This window comes from Balaenoptera acutorostrata, chromosome 2 (assembly GCF_949987535.1).
Source record: "Balaenoptera acutorostrata chromosome 2, mBalAcu1.1, whole genome shotgun sequence".
Taxonomy (NCBI): domain Eukaryota; kingdom Metazoa; phylum Chordata; class Mammalia; order Artiodactyla; family Balaenopteridae; genus Balaenoptera; species Balaenoptera acutorostrata.
The window spans coordinates 106322856-106345238 of record NC_080065.1 but is presented as its reverse complement, the minus strand read 5'-3'; the positions used below and the strand labels follow the sequence as shown (position 1 = coordinate 106345238).

The 22383-nt window shown below is 39.4% G+C and overlaps 1 protein-coding gene across 1 annotated transcript in view; it reads right to left on the bottom strand.

Moving 5' to 3' along the window:
* LOC130707178 (peroxisomal multifunctional enzyme type 2-like) overlaps nt 1–21746 on the bottom strand; it is an 80638-nt gene extending 58892 nt beyond the window's left edge. The window contains exon 1 of the mRNA XM_057540387.1: nt 20927–21746. Within this exon, the coding sequence (XP_057396370.1) occupies nt 20927–20951 (25 nt within the window). The 5' untranslated portion in view covers nt 20952–21746. The remainder of the gene's footprint in view (nt 1–20926) is intronic.
* Nucleotides 21747–22383: the final 637 nt, after the last annotated feature.

Here is a 22383-nt window from a genome sequence, read left to right as displayed (position 1 = left end):
TTAATCTCTGCCCAAATCAACTTCCCTTTTATTTGAGGTTAAGGAACATAAAAAGTAGAGCTTGGGCTTTTATATCTTTTAAGTGGGTTTCTGCTTAAAGATACTAAAAGACAGCATCTACACTAAAATGCCTTCTTCAGTCAGCATGGTATTTATGTGGTGGCACAATATTTTGAAATATCAGCAGAAGTTCTCCTCTTTTAGTCTTTTTTTTTTTTTTTTTTTGGTAAGACCGTGGCCTTTTCACCATTCACGCACCTAAACTGTGAGACATTCATAAAGAAAATAATTTTATAGCAAAAAGAAGCCATTTGGGATTCTAAAGGCAAAATCCTGAGTCTGAATAGATTTGAAGACAGAGAGTTAGAGATAGACTTCCTACCATGACACCATGACAGCCAAAGATTCTCCTGATTTGATGGTGGCAGGCAGGGGACAGGAAGGGCAGTAAAGAGCCCAAATGGAGAGGAAATAGGAAGTAGAACTTACAGTTCCCTAAGAAAGGTGAGTCCTGTTCTCTGGCCACAGTAAGCTGAATAATTGAAAACCAGATTATTTGAGGATGGTTATAGATGCACCTGGAGATCATTAAATCTATTTCTAGTTACCATTAAAGGCAGGTGGGAAGGCAGCAAAGTATTCTAAGGAGCCTCTATTCCCGAGGCCAGCATGATATTGAGATCTACTTAGGTGAAACCTGAAGAAAGAAGCACACTAAGGCTTGGCTGTTAGCCTGCACTGCTCCAGAAATAGTTCTCAGCTACAGAGACCACAGCAAATAAAAAAGGAGAGGACACAGGGTAGAAAGTGAAAGGTTTTCAGTTCTTCTTAAGGTTCTTGGCAACTGGTCTGCAATCCACAGAGACCCACCTTGGTGTGGGGTGGGTGGAGGGATAATTTAATGAGAAAGGGAGAAGCAGGCATGAATCCTCAAATAGTAAAGGAGATATTTGCATTTGAAAGTGATCGGTAGGGCAGCAAGCACAGAGCTGAAATAGGTGGAAGCACTCTAGGCTGGTGTGTGTTATGCCTCCCTTGAGGGTGACTTGGAGGCTCAAAAGAGCCTGACAACCAGGAATGTGTTGCTTACTTATGCTAATTATGAGCAAGAGCTCAGAGTTCACTGCCCCAGAGAAGCTGCTGAATAAATACAATTCATTGCCTCTCATAAAGCACAGCTGTGTGAAATACCCTGCAGAACCAGATAGAAGTTTGGGGAACTAAAAGGGAACAACTTTCTATTTTCCAATCTGGTCTTTGAAAATAGTTTTTATATTTAAAAAAGAATCCACTAAGTACTTTTCAAATGATGCCAATAAAATTTACCTGGGATTCTCTGTAAATATCAGACAACCTGTCCTTTTTTTTTTTTATCATAGAGACAAAATAAGCCAGACTATCTAATAAATGGTCAAAGAATTTGACAGCTCAGAGGCACTTCATGTTAGGAGCATGAAATATTGTACATGCTTTAAGAGGGGTGTGAATAGAGATTGATATTGCAAAAAAAAAATGGAATTGTCAGTGTCAAAAAACTGGGACAGTGTCAAAGAAAAACTGCATTGATGGGGTTAAATAGGCAAGGAAGACTTCATTCAAGACTATTGCTTAGGGACTTGCCTGGTGGTGCAGTGGTTAAGAATCCACCTGCCAATGCAGGGGACACAGGTTCGAGCCCTGGTCCGGGAAGATCCCACGTGCCGCGGAGCAACTAAGCCTGTGCGCCACAATTACTGAGCCTATGCTCTAGAGCGTATGAGCCACAACTAGTGAGCCCACGTGCCACAACTACTGAAGCCCAAGCACCTAGAGCCCGTGCTCCGCAACAAGAGAAGCCACCACAGTGAGAAGCCCACGCACCGCAATGAAGAGTAGCCCCCGCTCGCCACAACTAGAGAAAGCCCGTGTGCAGCAATGAAGACCCAATGCAGCCAAAACTAAAAATTAATTTAAAAAAAAAAAAAAAAGAGTATTGCTTAGGGGTCAAGACTACTGCAATCACGGAGAGAAATTGAACTCAGCTCCGGAAACAAAAGGCAGGAGAGAACATTAAGGCCACCTTGATCAGAAGGTAGAGTTGAGTTTGGAGAGAATTCGGAAATATGTTCCCCTCCTAGCAGAAGCACAGTCATAGGGAAATGGGAACTCGGGACTTGTAGTGTCCTATTCTGTTATTTGGGAAAAGAAAAAAGAGGATTTTCTCTGTCTCTGCCTGGACTCTTGGCAGTGGTGTGCTAGTAAAGGGTTAACAATTTTTTTTCTCCCTCCAGAAGAAAACAGAGCCTTTTTTTGTAGTGTTTGTTAATTTCCACGCTATAAATTTTCCCAAGATGACCTATTTCAAGCTATCAATTTAATGACACTGCAATGTGAATTTGGGAATAAAGGCTCACAATCAGGTCTTCAGAGGTAGAATCAGCCAACTCAACCACATCACACTGCTTTTTAGCCATACACACTGGCAAAAAACGAGAAGCAACTAGAAATAATAATAATATATTCTAAGGATCCAACTCCTCATTAATGAGGTTTTACACACGTACATAAAGAGAAGACGTTTAGGGTAGGAATAGCTTAAGAATTATAACACAGACATTAATTTATAACACCTTACAAATTGCAGCTGATTTAATTCCCATTACTGAATTCTGATGAGAAAACCGAGGGTCTCAGCTTCACATAACTAGTAAATGGCCAAGCTGGGAATGGACCAGAGGACTAACTGCTTCCCAAACCCTCTCTCTCCATGAGCTCAACTCTGAACAACATTCACAAATCCTTTTCTCAAGACCTACATCCTCAAAAATATGTCTTACCTAGAGCCCACAATTCTTACAGGTAGATATATCCTTTAAGGATAAACACAACCCAGGATGCTAAAAATATGAAAATTTGTCTGTGAGGGACATCCTTATTCCATTAGCATCCCTTGCACATAAGTGGGACATATTCTGACGTGATCCAATGGAAGAAGAAAGGAGTAACTTTTTGATTTGGAAGGAGACAGTTACAGAAACTTCAGTAGTTTGAAGCCCTGTTGTGATAGATGGGAAAGCAAATGTTAAGTCTAAAATGAGAAGAGAGGCAAAAATAAAAGCCCCTGGAAACAATAATCGGCTGACTTATTCATCTTTGTATCCCTCCGGGTCAGAATGTGGCTGAACTCAGAGCAGGTGCTGGCTACTCGTTTGAAGAAAGGAGAGAGAATTGGAGGGAAAGCCAGATGGAAGGAAAGGTAGAAAGACACAAAGAAAAAAGGGAAGGAGAAAATTCAGGAGGGAGCGAGGGGGACCTGGTGGGTGTACTTTTAAAAATGTGAAGAGTGTCCAAAACTGGAGTAGAAAGGCTGTCGTCACAGCTGGGAAACGTGGCCTGACTTTGACATTCACCTGAGCACTGGTTTCTGCAGGCCCACAATTGACTAAATGTTATTTGTAATCTTCACCTTGCCCACCTTGTCACAACGTGGAACTCTCTTGGTCACACCCATTTATAGGACATAGTTATTAAATATTGTGCAAGACAAAGTGGGTTCTCATGTTATGTCTTTATATTTGTCTATTTAATAATAATTAAAATGAAGTCAATAAAATATGTACATATTTTTATTTTAAATTGCATAGACAATGTACATGTGTTTTTTTATTTTTCTATGAAAAATAAGGGCAATTGTCTTATTTAAAGCACATAGCAATGAGGAGTGAAATAAAAATGCTATAAAATACTCTCTTTTTATTCAGTTAAGTAAATGAACTTTCTACCTGGAAGATGATACTCTCCTTGGCATCACTGTCATAGATTAATGGCAGATTTTTGGATGCAACCATTGATAAAAGATTTTTTCTGGCTTTTAATAAAGTACTGTTCCATGAAGGATATTATAGTCTCCCAACATGGTTCTTTTGTAGAGTGGTTCAGTTTTTTTCCACTTGCATAATTTTCATTTGTTATCAGACAATAAAACATTTTGCTCAGAATATTTCTCCCCTCATCTTGCTTAATTGCAAATAAAATTAATGGGGATAGTATTGGGGGGCAGGGAAGAGAACCAGAATGTGAATACTCATATCATAATTCCTGTTACACACATACATCTTGAATGTGATTATCTAAACTGACTGAGATAGTCATCCCTGAAGGGGTCTTGCATGTCATAGATGTTGAACGTGGATTTGTGGGGAAAAAAAATGAACAGAAAATAGTTCTGTCTAGGAAGAGTTCTCCATTCACTAGACACCTCTGCCCTTCCCAAGTTATCGGCGCTACGTCACACTGTGTAGTCAGCCACGAGCATAGTCAACTATCAGAACTGGAAAAGAAACATTAATGAGCCAAATTCCTTTAGACTCACAGATGTTTGTTGCATACATTCTAGAATGGCAGTATTTTTTCCTCTTTTAACTGAATCTCCTAGGATGATAGAGTTCGTGCAAAGCTAGAGAAAAAAAAGAGCATTATTAAATTCACTCAGTAAACACTTTTCAATACCTACGATGTGCTGACACTAAATCACTAAAAATCCTTTTGAGAAGTAGGTAAAGAAGGATGCACCAGGCACTAGTCAGCCATTAGAGATGCTAGACAGGCAACGACGACTATCATACAGTATTGATAAGTACCAAGATGGGGATAAATGTTTGGGTACTAGCTATCGGCGCAACACAGCATGACAGTGCATGCAGGGATAGGGGACAACTTTGGAAGTTTTTTGGATTTACTGATGCTGAGCTGAGTGAGTAGCAGTGAGCCCCTCAAAGGGAAGAGGGAAAGGGTGCTCCAGGCAGTGGTGGTTTAAACTAGTTATAAAGGAAACAGGCTGTAAAGTTATAAAGGGCAAAGGAGGATCAGAGTCTGAACTCCCTGGTTTAATAACTATTGGGTCTGGGCAGATGACTTTTCTTCTACGCATCTATCTACTCATAGGGAGCCTTAGAGAGAATGAGAGAGTAAAAAAGAAAAACAAAACAAAAAAGAGTACTTGGGGACCGCCCTTGTGGCACAATGGTTAAGAATCCGCCTGCCAGTGCAGGGGACATGGGTTCGATACCTGGTCTGGGAAGATACCACATGCCACGGAGCAACTAAGCCTGTGTGCCACAACTACTGAGCCTGCACTCTAGAGCCCACGTGCCACAACTGCTGAGCCCATGCACCACAACTACAGAAGCCTACGCACCTACAACCCGTGCTCTGCAACAAGAGAAGCCACCACAATGAAAAGCCCGCACACCACAATGAACAGTAGCCCCCGCTCTCCGCAACTAGAGAAAGCCCGCGCGCAGCAACGAAGACCCAACACAACCAAAAGTAAATAAATAAAATAAATAAACTTATTTTTTAAAAAGCACTTGGCAGCATGTAATTACTTAATAAATTGTATTTTATCTGCAAAATTTTGGTGATGCATTCAGGTAACTGTATTTCTATAAATCTGGAGTGAAAAATTATCAACTTAGATAATGATCATTGAGGCAGAAAAGAGAGTTGAGGGTTAAAGGACTTTCTGCTAGAAATTACTAGTTGTTGCAGGTTGTAATTTCCAGAAGCAGATACCATGTAGAGTATGGGGTACAAGATGTTCATAAAGGATCAAAACCTATGAAAGAAATGGTGAAACAGGATAGAGAAGAGGAAGAAGTCAACTGTGAAGCAAGCACAAGGAAGCCCTGGCCACCCCAGCAGGGAGTCCTCGAGTGAGCAGCGCCTCTCGGAGTTATGTGCATGGGCCAAAACGGCCATGTCTTTATCCCTCTGCCTCACTCAGTTACAAGTGCGCTACCCCAGGAAAGTCGTGACCTCAGACAAGGCAGCTCTCAGCCACTGAGACAGACAAGTTCTCTGAAATTGGGCAGCAAGCCCTTCCTTGAAGGGGGATCCGGGAGGCACATCTCTGGATCTATTACAATAGTGTTCCCTAAAAGTATGTCCTCCTCCCCTTCCGGGTGAATGCCAGATGGTGCTTCTCAGCCCCTTACAGATGGGCTGGGCACCCCACTCTTTGTGGACAATGGAGACCCTACTTGGGAGTCTTCTGTTTCTCTCCTCCTGCACCAAGGGGACTGCATGTTCCATACGGCAGAGCTGAAGGACAGAGAGCCTCCCTCCACCTGCACTGAAGAACAACTACATGGACATGATCCTGAAGAGGTCAACCTTCAGATGTAATGCAATGAGGAACTGTGATAAGCTCTTAAGGAAGATGGTGACATGATTAGTTCTGCCTTTAGAAAGATCAGTTTGGGGCTTCCCTGGTGGCGCAGTGGTTGAGAGTCTGCCTGCCACTGCAGGGGACACGGGTTCGAGCCCTGGTCTGGGAAGATCTCAAATGCCGCGGAGCAACTGGGCCCGTGAGCCACAGTTACTGAGCCTGCGCGTCTGGAGCCTGTGCTCCGCAACAAGTGAGGCTGCGATAGTGAGAGGCCCGCGCACCGCGATGAAGAGTGGCCCCCACTTGCCGCAACTAGAGAAAGCCCTCGCACAGAAACGAAGACCCAACACAGTCAAAAATAAAAATAAATAAATTAATTAAAAAAAAAAGTTTAAAAAGGACAGATCAGTTTGGCTACAATATGCAAAAATTTTGAAAATCGATGAGGCTGGAGGCAGACAACTCATTAGCTACCACTTTTTGAGACAAACAGGACGACAAGGGAAAAGGATTTACAGTCAAGGAAAGAAAGTAAAGCTACAGCTAAGGGGTTAACTGTACTATTTGATGACAGATTGGATGGAGGTCAGAATACGTAGTCTGGGGTGTGAGGCTGGGGTCTGAGGCTGGGGTCTTCTATTGTGTTTCCCAGAAGAGCGGCTTGATAGGACAACAATAGCAGCTAATATTTACTAAATGCATTTGGGCACCGGCCACTCTGCTCATCACTGCGCATGCATTGCCCTCTCTTCTCAGCGGTCACAGTTATCCTTTCTGCTCTGCTGGCAGAAAGCCAGCTCTATTTAGGAACTAGTTTTTTGTGTATCTTTAAGGGGCTTCCCTACCCCCAGGGGTAGATGCTCATCAGTCTATGCCAGCCATTATAATTTCATTTCCCTTATCAGTGATTTGTTACACATGGTCAAGTATTAGAAAAACAAGACAAAGAGGAAAGTCTAGTGAGAGGCCTCTGGGATTGTTTTCCTCATAATTAAAAAAGGAGAAATAAAATAGGGACTCGCTTGTTCCTGCCTTTGACACTGCCACGTGAGGCCTCTATGTTAGGACCTACTTGTATTCTTTTTGTGCCCAAAAGGGGAAAGTCAAGAGACTCCCAGAGAGAGTGACCAGGAGCCCTCACATCATGGAGCTGAGGAGGTAACCAACTCTGATAGCGCCGACCTTGGGACTTCCTGTTATGCGAGGTAGCGAATTATTCTCGCTGTTGAAGCCACTTTTCATTTATTCAGTGACTTGCACCTAAAGGATCCTCGCTGATACACCTGTTTTAGTGTTATTATCTATGTTTGAAGGAGGTAGGAGAAGGAGTGAGGGGATAGCCCAAGCTCCGCAGATCTACCAGCAAGAGTAGGAGATCCTCTCACGATCTTGGTGGTCACCCCCGTGGAAGTACTAGCAGCTTAAATGCCAGTATTTGGGAAAATAATCTGCTTTTTTCACTTTCTTTTTTCCTGAGACCCGACCTCAGGCTTTCACAGTCTCAAGTTTTCTTCTCATTTGTAAGACATCCTTTGTTTCTGGGGATTTTAAAGTCACAGCTTTTTTCCTCACTTCTTGCTCTGGCCCTTAAGTATTTCATTAGCTCCATTCACCACATTAGATGAAGAGTGTCTTTAGCTCCGAATGATTATTAGTGGCTGTTCAAGAACTGACAATAAAAAGTCAACATTTCGGACTTCCCTGGTGGCCCAGTGGTTGAGTCCGCCTGCCAATGCAAGGGACACAGGTTCAATCCCTGGTCCGGGAAGATGCCCCATGTCTCGGAGCAACTAAGCCCATGCGCCATAACTACTGAGCCTGCTCTCTAGAGCCCACGAGCCACAACTCCTGAGCCCATGTGCTGCAACTACTGAGGGCTGTGCACTTAGAACCTGTGCTCCGCAACAAGAGAAGCCACCACAATGAGAAGCCCGCGCACTGCAACAAAGAGTAGCCCCCGCTTGCCACAACTAGAAAAAGCCTGCACACAGCAACCAAGACCCAAAGCAACCAAAAAAGAAAAAAAAAATTCAACCTTTCACTAGTGACTGGCGTGCAATGGTGTATAATTTTGTGACACCTAACAGGGTTCTATGCTCTGTAGATCACAGGACTGGGAATGGCTGTTACTATGGCTGCAGGTTTTTCAAGGACGGTATTCTTTTGAACAGAAGACCCTGCAAACAAATTCTCAGATTCTGTCTTTTGTTTCCAGTCTCATTTGTGGCTCAGGTGAAACTATTTTTTCCAACAGGATAAAACTGTTTAGAAGTTTTTTTCCTTCAATAAATACAACCTTAAATAGTATAACCTTTAGAAAATGCTCTCTTTTCATTTTAACTTTAGAGTAGTTATCTAATGAAGGCAAGATATTCCTGAAGGATAGGCAAAACTGGGAAAATTGTGTGTTCCAAACCAAAAAAGAAATCACAGAATGTTAACCAAATCTTAACTTGAACCAAATCTTATTTTGCTAAGTCTTCTTTTTTAGTTCTAAATTGAGTATTAAAGCATAGAGCACAATGACATCAATACATTCTCTTAGCATAATGCTATGTATCCCAAAATGAAGCATGGTATTAAATACGAATTCCTCCACTTGGGGTTTGCATCCCATGTTTTCACAAAGACTTTCCTCAAACACCCCCTCTCCTGCTTCAACCAATTCTCAGTTCTTGATGGAATATTACCATCAGCATACAAACAAGCACTAATACTGGTTTTTTTCAAATCAAATCAAATAAAACCTCCCATGACTTTGACCTGAATCATCTTCCCACCACTCTTCCATTCCTTCCCAATTCATTGTACGTTTTCTTGACAAATATAGAGTCATGTCAATATGATCTTCTACATCCAGTCCAATCAAGTTTCCACCCCTTCTATTCCAGAAAAAGATCTTGTCAGGGTCACACACACACAAATTTATCCAGTGGTCACCGTTCTTTCCTTAACCAGACCTTTCCATTGCTTTCAACATAACTGCTCACTTTTCTTCACAAAACTCTCTCATCTCTTAATGTCTAGGACCCCATGTGCTTGTAACTGAGTGCCTGCATTGTTAGCTGCTTCATCACAGTCTCCTTCGCTGGTCCTTTTCTCCTCCTCCACCACTAAATGTCCTGGGCTCTCTAGGTGACATGTTTTCAAGCCTATGGCTTTAAATAGAACTTGTCCGCTATCACTTCCACATCTGTACCTTAAGATTCAAACATGCCCTAGAACTCCAGAATCATATACCCAACACCCTGCTGGATATTTGTCCACAGGTTTTTTAAAAAGCATCTTAAAATTAACACAGCCAAAATAGTACTCTTGATTCTCCATAGAACTCAATTACCAAACTCTTTTCTCAGATTAACTGTTCTGAATAAATAACACTATCCAATTTTTTAAGCCAAACTTTCAGGGATTTTTCCTTATTTCTCACTGTCCATCAGAATCCCCACTCCCAAATGTACACATATAAATTATCCACGTATCACGTAAAATTTGCCTTCAAAACATATCCTAAATTTATCTTCTTGTTTTCCATTTCTACTGTTTCAACCATCATTGCTCAGATTATTCACAGCACTTTAGCTAGTCTCCCTGCTTCCATTCTTCTCCCTACACAATAGTTTTCTGTTTGGTTTTCCTTATTAACTTTATTGAAGTGTGACTTACATGCAATAAAAAAGCACCTATTTTAAGTTTGCAGTTTGATGAGCTTGTCAAATGTATACACCCATATGATCATCAACCCCATCAGGATACAGAATATTTCCATCACCCCCCAAATTTTCCTTGTATCCATTTGCATTTTACCCACCCTCACCTCTGGCCTAGGCAACAACTGATATGTTATCAGTTGTTGCCTAGGCCAGAGATTACTATAGATTAGGTTTACCTCTTCTGTAATAGTATATACATGGGTTCATATGGTATGTGTTCTTTTGTGTCCTAGGTAGCTCAGCACATTTTTTGAGATTCGTCAATGCTGTGTGTCTAGTAGTTTGTTTCTTTTTATGGTTTGGCTATACCACAATTTGTTTAAGAAAATATCAAAGAAAATCTTTGTGATCTTAGAGGATAAAACTACTAAATAGGCTATAATAAAAAATTAACACCATCAGTTCATCATGATGAACTGCCCAAAATTAATGTATTAAATAACTTAGAGCCCAGGGAGATGATGCTAGGAAATCTACCAAATAAACCATCTAGTCTAAAAATCATATAATCATGAGGCAGTATACTTATAAGCCCATTCTTCAATGGGGAAGTACTAAGGTTCAGTAATTAGTTTAAACATAAGAAGTACATAAATAGTGAGTTTGGGGGAAAAGAGATTGTTTTCTGGGATAATCACACATAGGTGACAAGCTAAAAATGGCATAAAGTCCATTGAAATTGGTTACATAAAATTACAAGGTATCTGAGGCATCTGCATTCGAGACAATATTCTCCTCCAGTTAAGGAATGGAAAATTAGACATAGGGCATTTCCCAGTAATGTAGTCAATACTACTGTACTATTAAGTGGACAGGAAGTCCTGCTTTTAAACTGAAATTGTTCCTATTAGCTTTAATAACTGATGTGAGCACTTTTAAAGTCTGGATAACCATTAAGGATTCATTTCCACAATATGCCTCCATTTAATGTGAAATCAGATGGAAGGTGTCCCAAACAACTGTTCAGTTTCTTTTTTTTCAGTTATTCATTAATTAATTTTATTTTTTGTTCCCCCTGTTGAATGTGCTCTTTAAAAAGACTTTGTATGTTCCATTGTTCAGTGAATTATTCTATAAATTTCAGGTATGTCCTGCTGGTTGATATTTTATTCACATCTTTTATATCCTTAGTAATTTTCTGCAGAAATTTCAACTATAATGTGGATTTGTCTCATTTTGTTTGCAGATTTTTTGCAGTTTTTGCTTCATAGATTTATGAATCTCTGGTACTAGGTTCACAGGGATTCAGAATTGACACTTTTATTTTTATGAAATTCCCCTTCTCATCTTTGTCAATATTCCTGGTTGTGAGGACTTCTCTGTATATTTTCCCATTCTCTTACTGTTGGACTATCTGTAACTCCATATTTAAAATGCACTTCCTCCAGATGATATAAAATTGGATTTAGCTCTTAAATCCAGTGTAATATTCTTTGGCTTTTTTTAAGAAAGTTTAGAGCATTTATAATTAATCTAATGATTTACATGGTTGTTTCTAAGTGTACCATCCAGCTATTTGTTTTCAATTTGTCCCATACGTATACTTTTTTGAGTTTTATGGTTTTATTAACACGAATACAATGTGCACACAAGCTGCCTCTTCATTTTCTTCGCTGTGCAGCCTGGCATTGGGATTGGTGACTGACAGCCGGCTAGGCTGCTCTTTCCACAATGGCTCTGTGGTTCTTAGAGGAGACGATGTGAGAAATCACAGCCCAGTAATATATGTTCCAGATCAGCAGCATTTCAAGCTCCTTGACATTGTGGACAGAGACTTTCAGAAGTCACTGGTCAGCAAGTGCTTTGTTTTCTTGTTGTTCCAGTAACCAAAGTTGGACATCAAAATCTGGCCCCTGAATCTCCTGCACACCCTATTGTCATGCCCCTGGGCTTCTGCCAGTTCTTAATTATGACATATCGGTCTGACTGGTGCTGGATGGATTTGTTGGTTCTCTTTTTGATCTTTGGCTTCATGAGAGGTCTGAGGGTGGCCATGATGCTGAGGAGGACGTGTCCCATATATTTTTTGCTCTCCGTCCCTGCATTTTTTATGACTATTTAAATATTTTCAATATTCAATTTTTCTTTACCATGGTCTTACTAGCTATAACTTTTACGTTTATGCAGTAGGAGCTCTAGGGTTTGCAATATGCATCTTATCACAGTCTTTCTTCAAGTAATATTATGCCTCTTGAGTTTTAATGTAAGAAATGTATAACAGTATATTTCTATTATGCCCTCCTCTTATTTATACTTTTATTGTCAAATAATCTACATCTTCATATGTCATAAACCCCACAAATATATTATTTTATAATTTAAACAATAAAATACACTTTAAAGAAATTTAAAAATGAAGGAATTTTTAAAAAATTTACCTACATAGTGACTATTCACAGTATTTTTTATTTCTTAGTAAAACTCTGGTTTACTCTTTCTTCAGCCTGAAGAAATTTACTATAAATTTTCTTCTTGTGCAGATCTTTGGGTGATGAGTTCTCCAAGGTTTTCTTTTCCTGAACATATTTTTATTTTAGCTTCATTTCTGAAGAATATTTTTTCTGGATATAGAATTTTAGGTTGACAGACCTTTTTTCAACATTTTAAAGATGTTGTTCCAAAATATTCTGGTTTGCATTGTTTCCGATAAAAAGTCAACAACTTTCTTATGGTTATTCCCCTGCATTTAATCTCTCTTTTCTCTGACTGCTTTTAAAATTTTCTCTTTAACAATGATTTTATAAAATTTGAATTATGTGTCTTTGCTTTTCTTTTTCTTGATTAGAATTTTTTGAGCTTCTAGGACATGCAGCCTTATAATTTTGAACAAATTTGGAAAATATTAGCCATTATTTATTCAATTCCTGTAAACCTCCTTCCTGGAACTCTAGTAACACTATTGTTAGAGTTCTTAGTACCATCCCATATTTCACCAAAGGTAAATATATCTGTATGGATAATTTCTATTGTTATGTCTTTAAGCTCACTGATATTTTTTCTGTGGTGTTTAATCTGCACATAACGTATTTTGGGTTCTAGACATTCTATTTTGTTCCTTTTAATATATGGAATTTCTTCCTCACTATGTTCATGTTTACATCAACGCTTGAATGATCTGGACATTTCCCTTTTCCCAGTGCTGAGGCACCTGAATTAAAGTTCAGGGGTCACCTAGGTAAAGTACAGGGGAATTACTGTTATACATTTGTCACAGTGAAAAATGATCTTTCATCATAGGCCTCTCTTCCAGTCAATGGGTTCATGGTCTGAGAATCAGATCACATCTGGAATCTAGGGGGAAAAAATTGTGGGCAGCTTTTTAATGGGCAGCTTCCCTCTGCCTCCTTATCATTTATTTTTATTTATTTTGATTGTACATATTATGCAAAATGCTTGCTTGCTGCATATTCAGATTTCTGTAAGGACTAACATATCTTGTTAACCATTTCTATATCTCACTGTGAGTCAAGCTTCCTCATCTGCCACACAGATCTTGTTGCTCGTTGTGATCATTGCACTTACCTTGCTTTTGATTGCTAAGCACTACCATCTCCTCTTTGTTATTTTGAGATGCAATCAAATTAATTGTTATCAGGATTCCCAGTCCTAAAACAGCATCTTTTACTGTCATTCATAGCCTAGAGAGAACAGCCATCCCTGAGCTCCTAAACAATTTTTGTTCCCCTTTCACCAGTTACTTGCTTAGTACTGTCACCTGGCATGTCCTCTAGGCCTTCACATGAAATACTGTCAGCTGTTTATCCAGCTTTATGTAATATATCCTACCTACGTCTCTTTCTGAATCTTGGAATCCTTTTTCCATCATCAGCCCTGATAACTCCGACATTCCTACCTAATTTATTTTGTGTCACTATTTTTTTTTACATGTTTCTAATAGCTATCCTAGGAGAGAATAGCATGATCTCCCACTGTAGATGCCAGAGTGTTAAATTCTATTTCACAGGACTATCTCCCATATTGATAAACTCCCCCATCCCCAACTTTCTTTTTTGTTCTGTTCCCCTTCATTCAGCATCCTCAACATATACAATCCTGTGCATCTACTCTTGTCTCCTCATGCTATATTGGTACATATTAGCCAAATCCTGCAGCAATGGCAGCACATAGTTTTCCTCATTCCTTAGCAAGCCTAATAGTTCTCCATATGGATGTTCTGGGATTTGTGCTGGTACTATCTTAGATCGGGTTTCCTGAAAATGGGGATTTTTAATGGGAAAGTTAATGGACAATGCTCTTAGGAAGTTCACCTGGAAGAATGTGAGAAAGGCAGAATCTGGCAGAAGGAGAAGCTGAATCACAATGTACAGTTGACCCTCGAACAATGAGAGAGTTGTTGAACAACCCTCCACACAGTTGAAGATCTGAGTATAACTTATAATTGGCCCTCCTTCTATGTGGTTCCTCCTTATACACAGTTCTGCATCCATGGATTCAGCAACTGCAGATCGTATACTACTGTAGTACAGTAATGACCTATTTCTGGATCTCAGTGCTGGTTACACAGTATGTTTAGTTTAAGAAAATCCACTGTGTTTTAAATGAACAATAGATGGAAATTAATGCAGCATATTGTAGTTCAGTGACTTTTTTTATGGGTTAGAGGTTTAGAAAACAGTTTTTAAAAATCTTTATTAAAAGATACTTTTCAGAGCCAATTGTTTTCAGAAAAAAAAGTTTTCTCAAATGAAAATAAAGATGAAAAGGCAAAACTTTAAATACTCTAAAAAATTTCCCCAGAGTTGGATTTTTTCAGTTTATATAATGCAATCTGCTTAAGCTGATCTATTCTAAACAGTCTTTCACCACTGTGACAGTCCAAAGTTAACAACTTTTATTTATATATGTAAGGTCCTTCCAGGGTACTTTTGAATCATCAAAGACAGACAAAGATGTGTTTAATTTCATTTAAGTCTATTTGGTTAAATTTTCTCTCTTTGAACATCAGTAGAGCCATGCGTGATATCTAATGGAAAATATTTCAGATTATTTGCTTAGATGGTCATGTGTGAGTCTATCGTCTATTATTTATATTTTAAAGTCATTTAATTTTAGAACTATATAATTTTGTTCTCTATTTTCTTCCTTCCTTCTTAGGTGTACACCTAATACATAGATGGATTACAAAAGTATAGGAACTAGAATGTTTATAACATCACTGTTTATAATAGGCCAAAACTGCCAACTACACTATTAATGCCTATCAATACTAGAATGGATAAATAAACTGTGGTATATGTCCATAATCGTAGTATGTAACAATGAGAATCAAAATCAAAATCCACGTACAACAATATAAATGAAACTCACAGACATATCAATTGAAAGAAGTTCAATTATTCATGAAATACTCATGAATTCAAAGTTCAATTATTCATGGCTGAATAATATTCTGATGTGTATGTGTGTGTATCACAATTTGTTTATCCATTTAGCTGTCAACACTTAGGTTGTTTCCATGTCTTGACTATGAAATAATGCTGCAATGACCATGACACTGCAGATGTCTCTTCAACATAATGATTTTGTTCTCTTTGGATATACACCCAGAAATGGAATGGCTGGATCATATGGCAGTTCTGTTTTTAATTACTTGAGGAACCTCCAAACTGTTTTTCATAGTGGCTATATTAAAACACTTCCTGATGTGAAATTCCTATACACTAGCAATGAAAGATCAGAAAGAGAAATTAAGGAAACAATCCCATTTACCATTGCAACAAAAAGAATAAAATACCCAGGAATAAATACCTAAGGAGGCAAAAGACCTGTACTCAGAAAACTATAAGATACTGATGAAAGAAATCAAAAATGACACAAACAGAAGGAGAGATATACCATGTTCTTGGATTGGAAGAATCAATATTGTGATAATAACTATACTACTAAAAGCAATCTACAGATTCAATGCAATCCCTATCAAATTATCAGTGGCATTTTTCACAGAATTAGAACAGAAAATTTTACAGTTTGTATGGAAACACAAAAGTCCCCAAATAGCCAAAGCAATCTTGAAAAAGAAGAAACGGAGCTGGAGGAATCAGGCTCCCTGACTTCAGACTATACTATAAAGCTACAGTAATCAAGACAGTATGGTACTGGCACAAAAACAGAAATATACATCAGTGGAACAGGATAGAAAGCCCAGAGATAAACCCACGCACTTATGGTCACCTTATCTATGAAAAAGGAGGCAAGAATATACAATGGAGAAAAGACAATCTCTTCAACAAGTGGTGCTGGGAAAACTGGACAGCTACATGTAAAAGAATGAAATTACAACACTCCCTAACACCATACACACAAAAAAACTCAAAATGGATTAAAGACCTAAATGTAAGGCCGGACACTATAAAACACTTACAGGAAAACATAGGCAGAACACTCTGACATAAATCACAGAAGATGTTTTCTGACCCACCTCCTACAGTAATGAAAATAAAAATAAAGAAATGGGACCTAATTAAACTTAAAAGCTTTTGCACAGCAAAGAAAACCATAAACAAGACAAAAAGACAACCCTCAGAATGGCAGAAAATATTTGTAAACAAAGCAACTGACAAGGGATTAATCTCCAAAATACACAAACAGCTCACGCAGCTCAAAATCAAAACAACAAACAACCCAATCAAAAAATGGGCAGAAGGCTGAAATAGACATTTCTCCAAAGAAGACATACAGATGGCCAACAAACACATGAAAAGATGCTCAACATCACTAATTATTAGAGAAATGCAAATCAAAACCAAAATGATGTATCACCTCACACCAGTCAGAATGGCCATCATCAAAAAATCTACAAACGGGCCTTCCTTGGTGGCGCAGTGGTTGAGAATCTGCCTGCCAATGCAGGGGACACGGGTTCGAGCCCTGGTCTGGGAAGATCCCACATGCCGCGGAGCAACTGGGCCCGTGAGCCACAACTACTGAGCCTGCGCGTCTGAAGCCTGTGCTCCGCAACAAGAGAGGCCGCGACAGTGAGAGGCCCGCGCACCGCGATGAAGAGTGGCCCCCGCTCGCCGCAACTAGAGAAAGCCCTCGCACAGAAACGAAGACCCAACACAGCCAAATAAATAAATAAATAAAATAAATTAAAAAAAAAAAAAAAAATCTACAAACAATTAATGCTGGAGAGGGTGTGGAGAAAAGGGAACCCTCCTACACTGTTGGTGGGAATGTAAATTGATACAGCCACTATGGAGAACAGTATGGAGGTGCCTTAAAAAACTAAAAATAGAATTACCATATGAACCAGCAATTCCTCTCCTGGGCATATACCCAAAGAAAACCATAATTCCAAAAGATACATGCACCCCAATGTTCATTGCAGCACTATTTACAATAGCCAGGACATGGAAGCAACCTAAATGTCCATCAACAGAGGAATGGATAAAGAAGATGTGGTAAATATAGACAATGGAATATTACTCAGCCATAAAAAGGAACAAAACTGTGCCATTTGCAGAGATGTGGATGGACCTAGAGACTGTCATGCAGAGTGGGGTAAGTCGGAAAGAAAAAAACAAATATCATATGTTAACATATATATGTGGAATATAGAAAAATGGGACAGATGAACCTATTTGCAAAGCAGAAATAGAGACACAGATGTAGAGAACAAACGTATGGACACCAAGTGGGGAGAGGGGAGTGGGATGGATTGGGAGATTGGGATTGACATATGTACACTACTATGTATGAAGTAGATGGCTGGTGAGGGCCTACTGTATAGCACAGGGGGGTGGGGGCGGAAAGAAGGTACAATCTGTTTGCAGGACATATATTAAGTTAACCTTAAAAATGCATTCCAATATACATTAGGTGCAGACAAATACTGTTTGATTCCACTTACACAAGGTACCTAGAATAGTCAACTTCATAGAGTCAGAAAGTACATTGGTAGATACCAGGGGCCGGGAGGTGGGGGGGGTGGGGGAGGGGGAATGGGGAGTTAGTGTTTAATGGGGACAGAGTTTCAGTTTAGGCAGGTGAAAAATTCAGGAGATGGATGACGGTGAGAGCTGCACAACAATGTGAATGTACTTAGTGCCACTGAACTGTATGGTTAAATAGGGTTAAAATAGTATGTTTTATACTACGTGACTTTACCACAATAAAAAAACATTAAAAAAATTAAAACAAATGTTAGATTTGTTACTTCTCAGTATTGCTGTAAAACCTGCCTAACAAATACTATCGTCTATTTGTTGAACGCAATTGATATTTGCCTAGGAAAGCTGATGTGTCCGAAATAACAATATTATAGCCAGAGTATTCAGTGTTTACCTTTCCCACATATCTTAAGTAAGAAACTTAAGTTCAGGGAAGTGAAACAATTTGAGGGAATAATGGAATTAGTAAAAAGTAAAACAGATCTGTCTCATTTGAAGTGTTAATATTTACTCTATACCATCTCTCCAAAAGAAAAGAAACTGTATGTAGAAGCCATGTGGGGTTTTCTGTTTATATCCCACCACCCAACCAAATAAGTTATTAACATACCATATTCCAATAACAAAGAAACATGTTCCTGCAATTACCCTAATATGGGCATCAGAGCCACTATCTGAGCTAAAATCGATCGGACTTAAGAGGCCAGCATCACTCCTGTAACACGTTAAGTAGCTTCCTGGGGAGTGGAGGTTGAAGAAGTAATGATCCTCTGAGAGGAGGTATCTGGAATATGCTTGTGTCTGAACTTACCCACATTTATATGTGACATTCCAGAGTCACACCATCATAGCTCTTCTCCTTAAATCAGAGAAGTTGTCAAACTATACAGAGAGTCATTGTTGAAGTTACTTTTTAGTCCATATAAAATTACTTAGTGTTTGTCCAACAAACGAAAAACTAAACAAAGCAAACAAACAAAAAGCAAAAACAACTGAAATAAAAGTTTTTTTAAAATGTTTCATTGATAAAAGTCAAGTTCCTGGAAACAAATTTTGGTAAAAATCTATGCCTTCTCCCATGAAATGATTCACAACAAAATAAAACGAGAAGCATTGAAAAAGATAATCAGGAAATAGCAAAAATAAAATACATAAAATGACACAGGAAAATCACAAACCTTTCAACATCGTCTATAGATAAGCAGTTCTTTTTCTCTTCTCAACAAAAATTAAGAAACATTAATACTGCATCACATCAAGTTTAAATTCTAATTTCTGAGGTTAACAGAAATGTTTGCAAATGTTAAGTTATAGCTAATGAACTAACATAAATGAACCAGTATCCTAATAGTTTTCATTTATTAAACCAGGCTGATCAAAATCAGAAAAAGTAAACACAATGAGCTATGTGCTGTAGACATTGCAAATATTAAGCGCATTATTAAAGTTCTCTTTGATAATCTTTTCTAAAATTAATTTCAAAACCTTTTCTCAAGCCAGAGTCTATGCACTAACAGACAAAGCAACCCATGTATGATTTTCTTATTGTTTTGAATTTCTATTCCAGCTTTTCTCTTTCCTCTGGAACTGATAAGAAAAAGTGTAAGTACAAAGAGGTTGAGCAGAGCAAACTAAGCACATGCACATAAAAAACACCCATTAACGTATGTTGACACACAAGTTGCCCATAGGCAGTATCTTTTAATGGTTCTTAATTTTGTTGCTTCCTACGTTGATGGACTTAGAGATTCTCATACTAGGTGAAGTAAGTCAGAAAGAAAAAGACAAATGCCATATGATATCACTTATATGTGGAATCTAAAATATGACACAAATGAACCTATCAACAAAACAGAAACAGACCCACAGACATAGAGCAGACTTGTGGTTGCAAAGAGGGAGGAGGGTGGGGAGGGATGGATTGGGAGTTTGGGGTTAGTAGATGTAAACTATTATATATAAAATGGATAAACAACAAGGTTCTACTGTATAGCACAGGGAACTATACTGAATACTCTTCAGGCAACAGAAGTACTAGCTAGATTGGAGACAGGGTTGGGCACGAAAGCAAGCAGAGTCAGAGCACATTTAGGTGTTTGAATTTTGTGCTTAAAATATTTTAAGCAGGATTACTCCAGAGAAATGTTTACATCATGGAAAGATCACTCTGCCCCATAATTGAGAATTGATTGTACGTGGGCAGGGGTAACAGATAGAAACCTATTGGGAAAAATTGAGACCAGAAGTAATGCAGAGGAAATGTTGAAGAGAGGGTAATTTGGAGATTTTTTTTAAAATTAACTTTTATTGGCATATAGTTGATTTACAATGTTGTGTAGTTTCTGCTGTACAGCAAAGTGAATCAGTTATACATATACATATAGTCACTCTTTTTTAGAGTCTTTTCCCATATAGGGCATTACAGAGTATCGAGTAGAGGTCCCTATGCTATACATAGGTTCTTATCAGTTACCTATTTTTGGAAATGGAGTCAATAGGTCTTTTTGATTAATAGGATGTACGAGAAGAACGACAGAAATAACCCCCATATTTCTGGCTTGAGAATCTAGGTTATGGTGGGCCATTCATCAAAATAAGGAATAGTGGGAGAAGATCAGCTTTTGGAGGGAACACGATTTCAATTTTGGGCAAACTGCCTACAGTAAGCGAAGTGAAGCTATGGCTGGAGATGCCAAACAGACAGCTATGGTTCTACAACTCTGAAAGTTTGGTTTCAACTCTCAGGCAGAGCAAGAAAAGTCTCTCTGTAACTCAAGCCTAAATCTCCAACGCAGTCCCGTCACTGAAAGCTCGCCCCTACACCAGCCCCTTGCACTCTTAGCCCTTTGTCCACATCTGCCTTTTGACGTTGTACCCCTTAATTCTGGGGCTCACCGAAACCCCGAAAGGCTAGCCTCCAGGGCGCTGAAAGATAAGAAAGCCCTTGTAATAAGAAAGGTCACTCCTAGGCTTTGAGCCAGGACCTCGCCCCTCCCCCGCGCTGCCTCCAACCAGGGGGGTGCGTGGCCTGGAGGCGGGGCCCTCTTCTCCCGGAGGGTTGGTGCCCCTGTCACCCCGCCCCCTGCTCCCTACAAAGGCGCGTGTACCCGTGACGCTATCCTAGCACCAGGCCAACGGCGAGCTTCTTTGCTTACTGGGCACAAGGAAGTCCGCGGGCATTCCGAATGCAGACTCGAATCAAGGTGTAAAAGTGAGCCTTGGGCATGGCCATCAACGGTAAGCCAGTGAGACAACTCAGTAAACTGTGGTCTCCACGCTCCCGGTCGCTTCCGCGAAGGGTGTAGCTACGGCGACTGAGCAGCGCCAAACTTCTTCAAACGAAATCTCACGAGGGAGCCGAGCAAGCTGAGTATCGGCTCCGTCGCCAAGCTCCACCTGGCACAAGCACCCAGATCTTCATGCGGGGTATTTGCTTCAGTCTTGCGTTGTCATCTTTCCAATAATCCCGTTCTTCTGTTTACAAAAAAAAAAAAAAAAAAACTGCAAAAAGAATAAAAGAAAAAAAAGGTTGTGTGCGTTATTCTTACTTTCAGAAATGTCAGTGCAAAATCAACCCAACTGTGATCTTCCATGAGGTGTGCTCAGCCACAGGCCCACAAGAGCGAGAATGAAGGCTTTCTCAGCCATTGCTGGGAAGCTAATACACCACTTCCCAGACTCACAGCTGGGCTCTGGCTAGTCACAGAGTGAGGTGTATGATACACTGCCAAAGAGGGTTGCTTTATTCGTGTACACTGTTCTCTAATGCTCTTAGCTTGTTCTCATGTCCTCGTTCTTGTGGGGGGAGCCAGAAGAAGAGACTTAAAGGTACCAGTTAAAGGTGAGTGGTGGCGTCTAGTATCCAGCTGCAAGGAGAACGGTGTCTTCACTAGACCACCTGTGGCATGATTGGGGCGTGGTTCCTGGCTGCAGAGCCCCCGACCTCACTCACTGGCTCTCATAGTAATTCTGTCAGCTGTCACTGAGCTGCAGCTGGTTTGAGATTGCAGCTGTGCAGGGTGATTGAGCACATATAGACCACAGTAGCCAAGTTTAATACGAAAATGGATTCATTTGGGAACCAACACAGGCTTTCCAGGAACTCATACTGCATAAGTCAGAATCAAGCCTTGGACGGAGATAGAATTTTTTTCCCTGGAATCACAAGATGTTCTCTAGGGGACCCTATACTGTAAAGGCAGCTGTAATTTGCATGAACTTAAGACTCATTAATTTATCCCATACACACTACTAAATATAAAATAGATAACCAACAAGGACCTACTGTATAGCACAGAGAACTATACTCAATATTTTCTAATAACTTATAAGGGAAAAGAATCTAAAAAAAATAGATATATGTGTCTGTATAACTGAATCACTTTGCTGTACACCTGAAACTAACACAACATTGTAAATCAACTGTACTTCAATTTAAAAAAAAAGATCCATTGATAGCACCAGGAACGAAACACCTCAGACCTGGCTTTTCCTCAAGCTCAGTTTAGTAGGTAGCAATCTAATGGATTTTTTGCTAATTTTTTTTCTCTTTTATCTTGTTTCTTAGCCTTGGATAGATGACCCAGTTTGGACCTAATGCAGCAAGAAAATA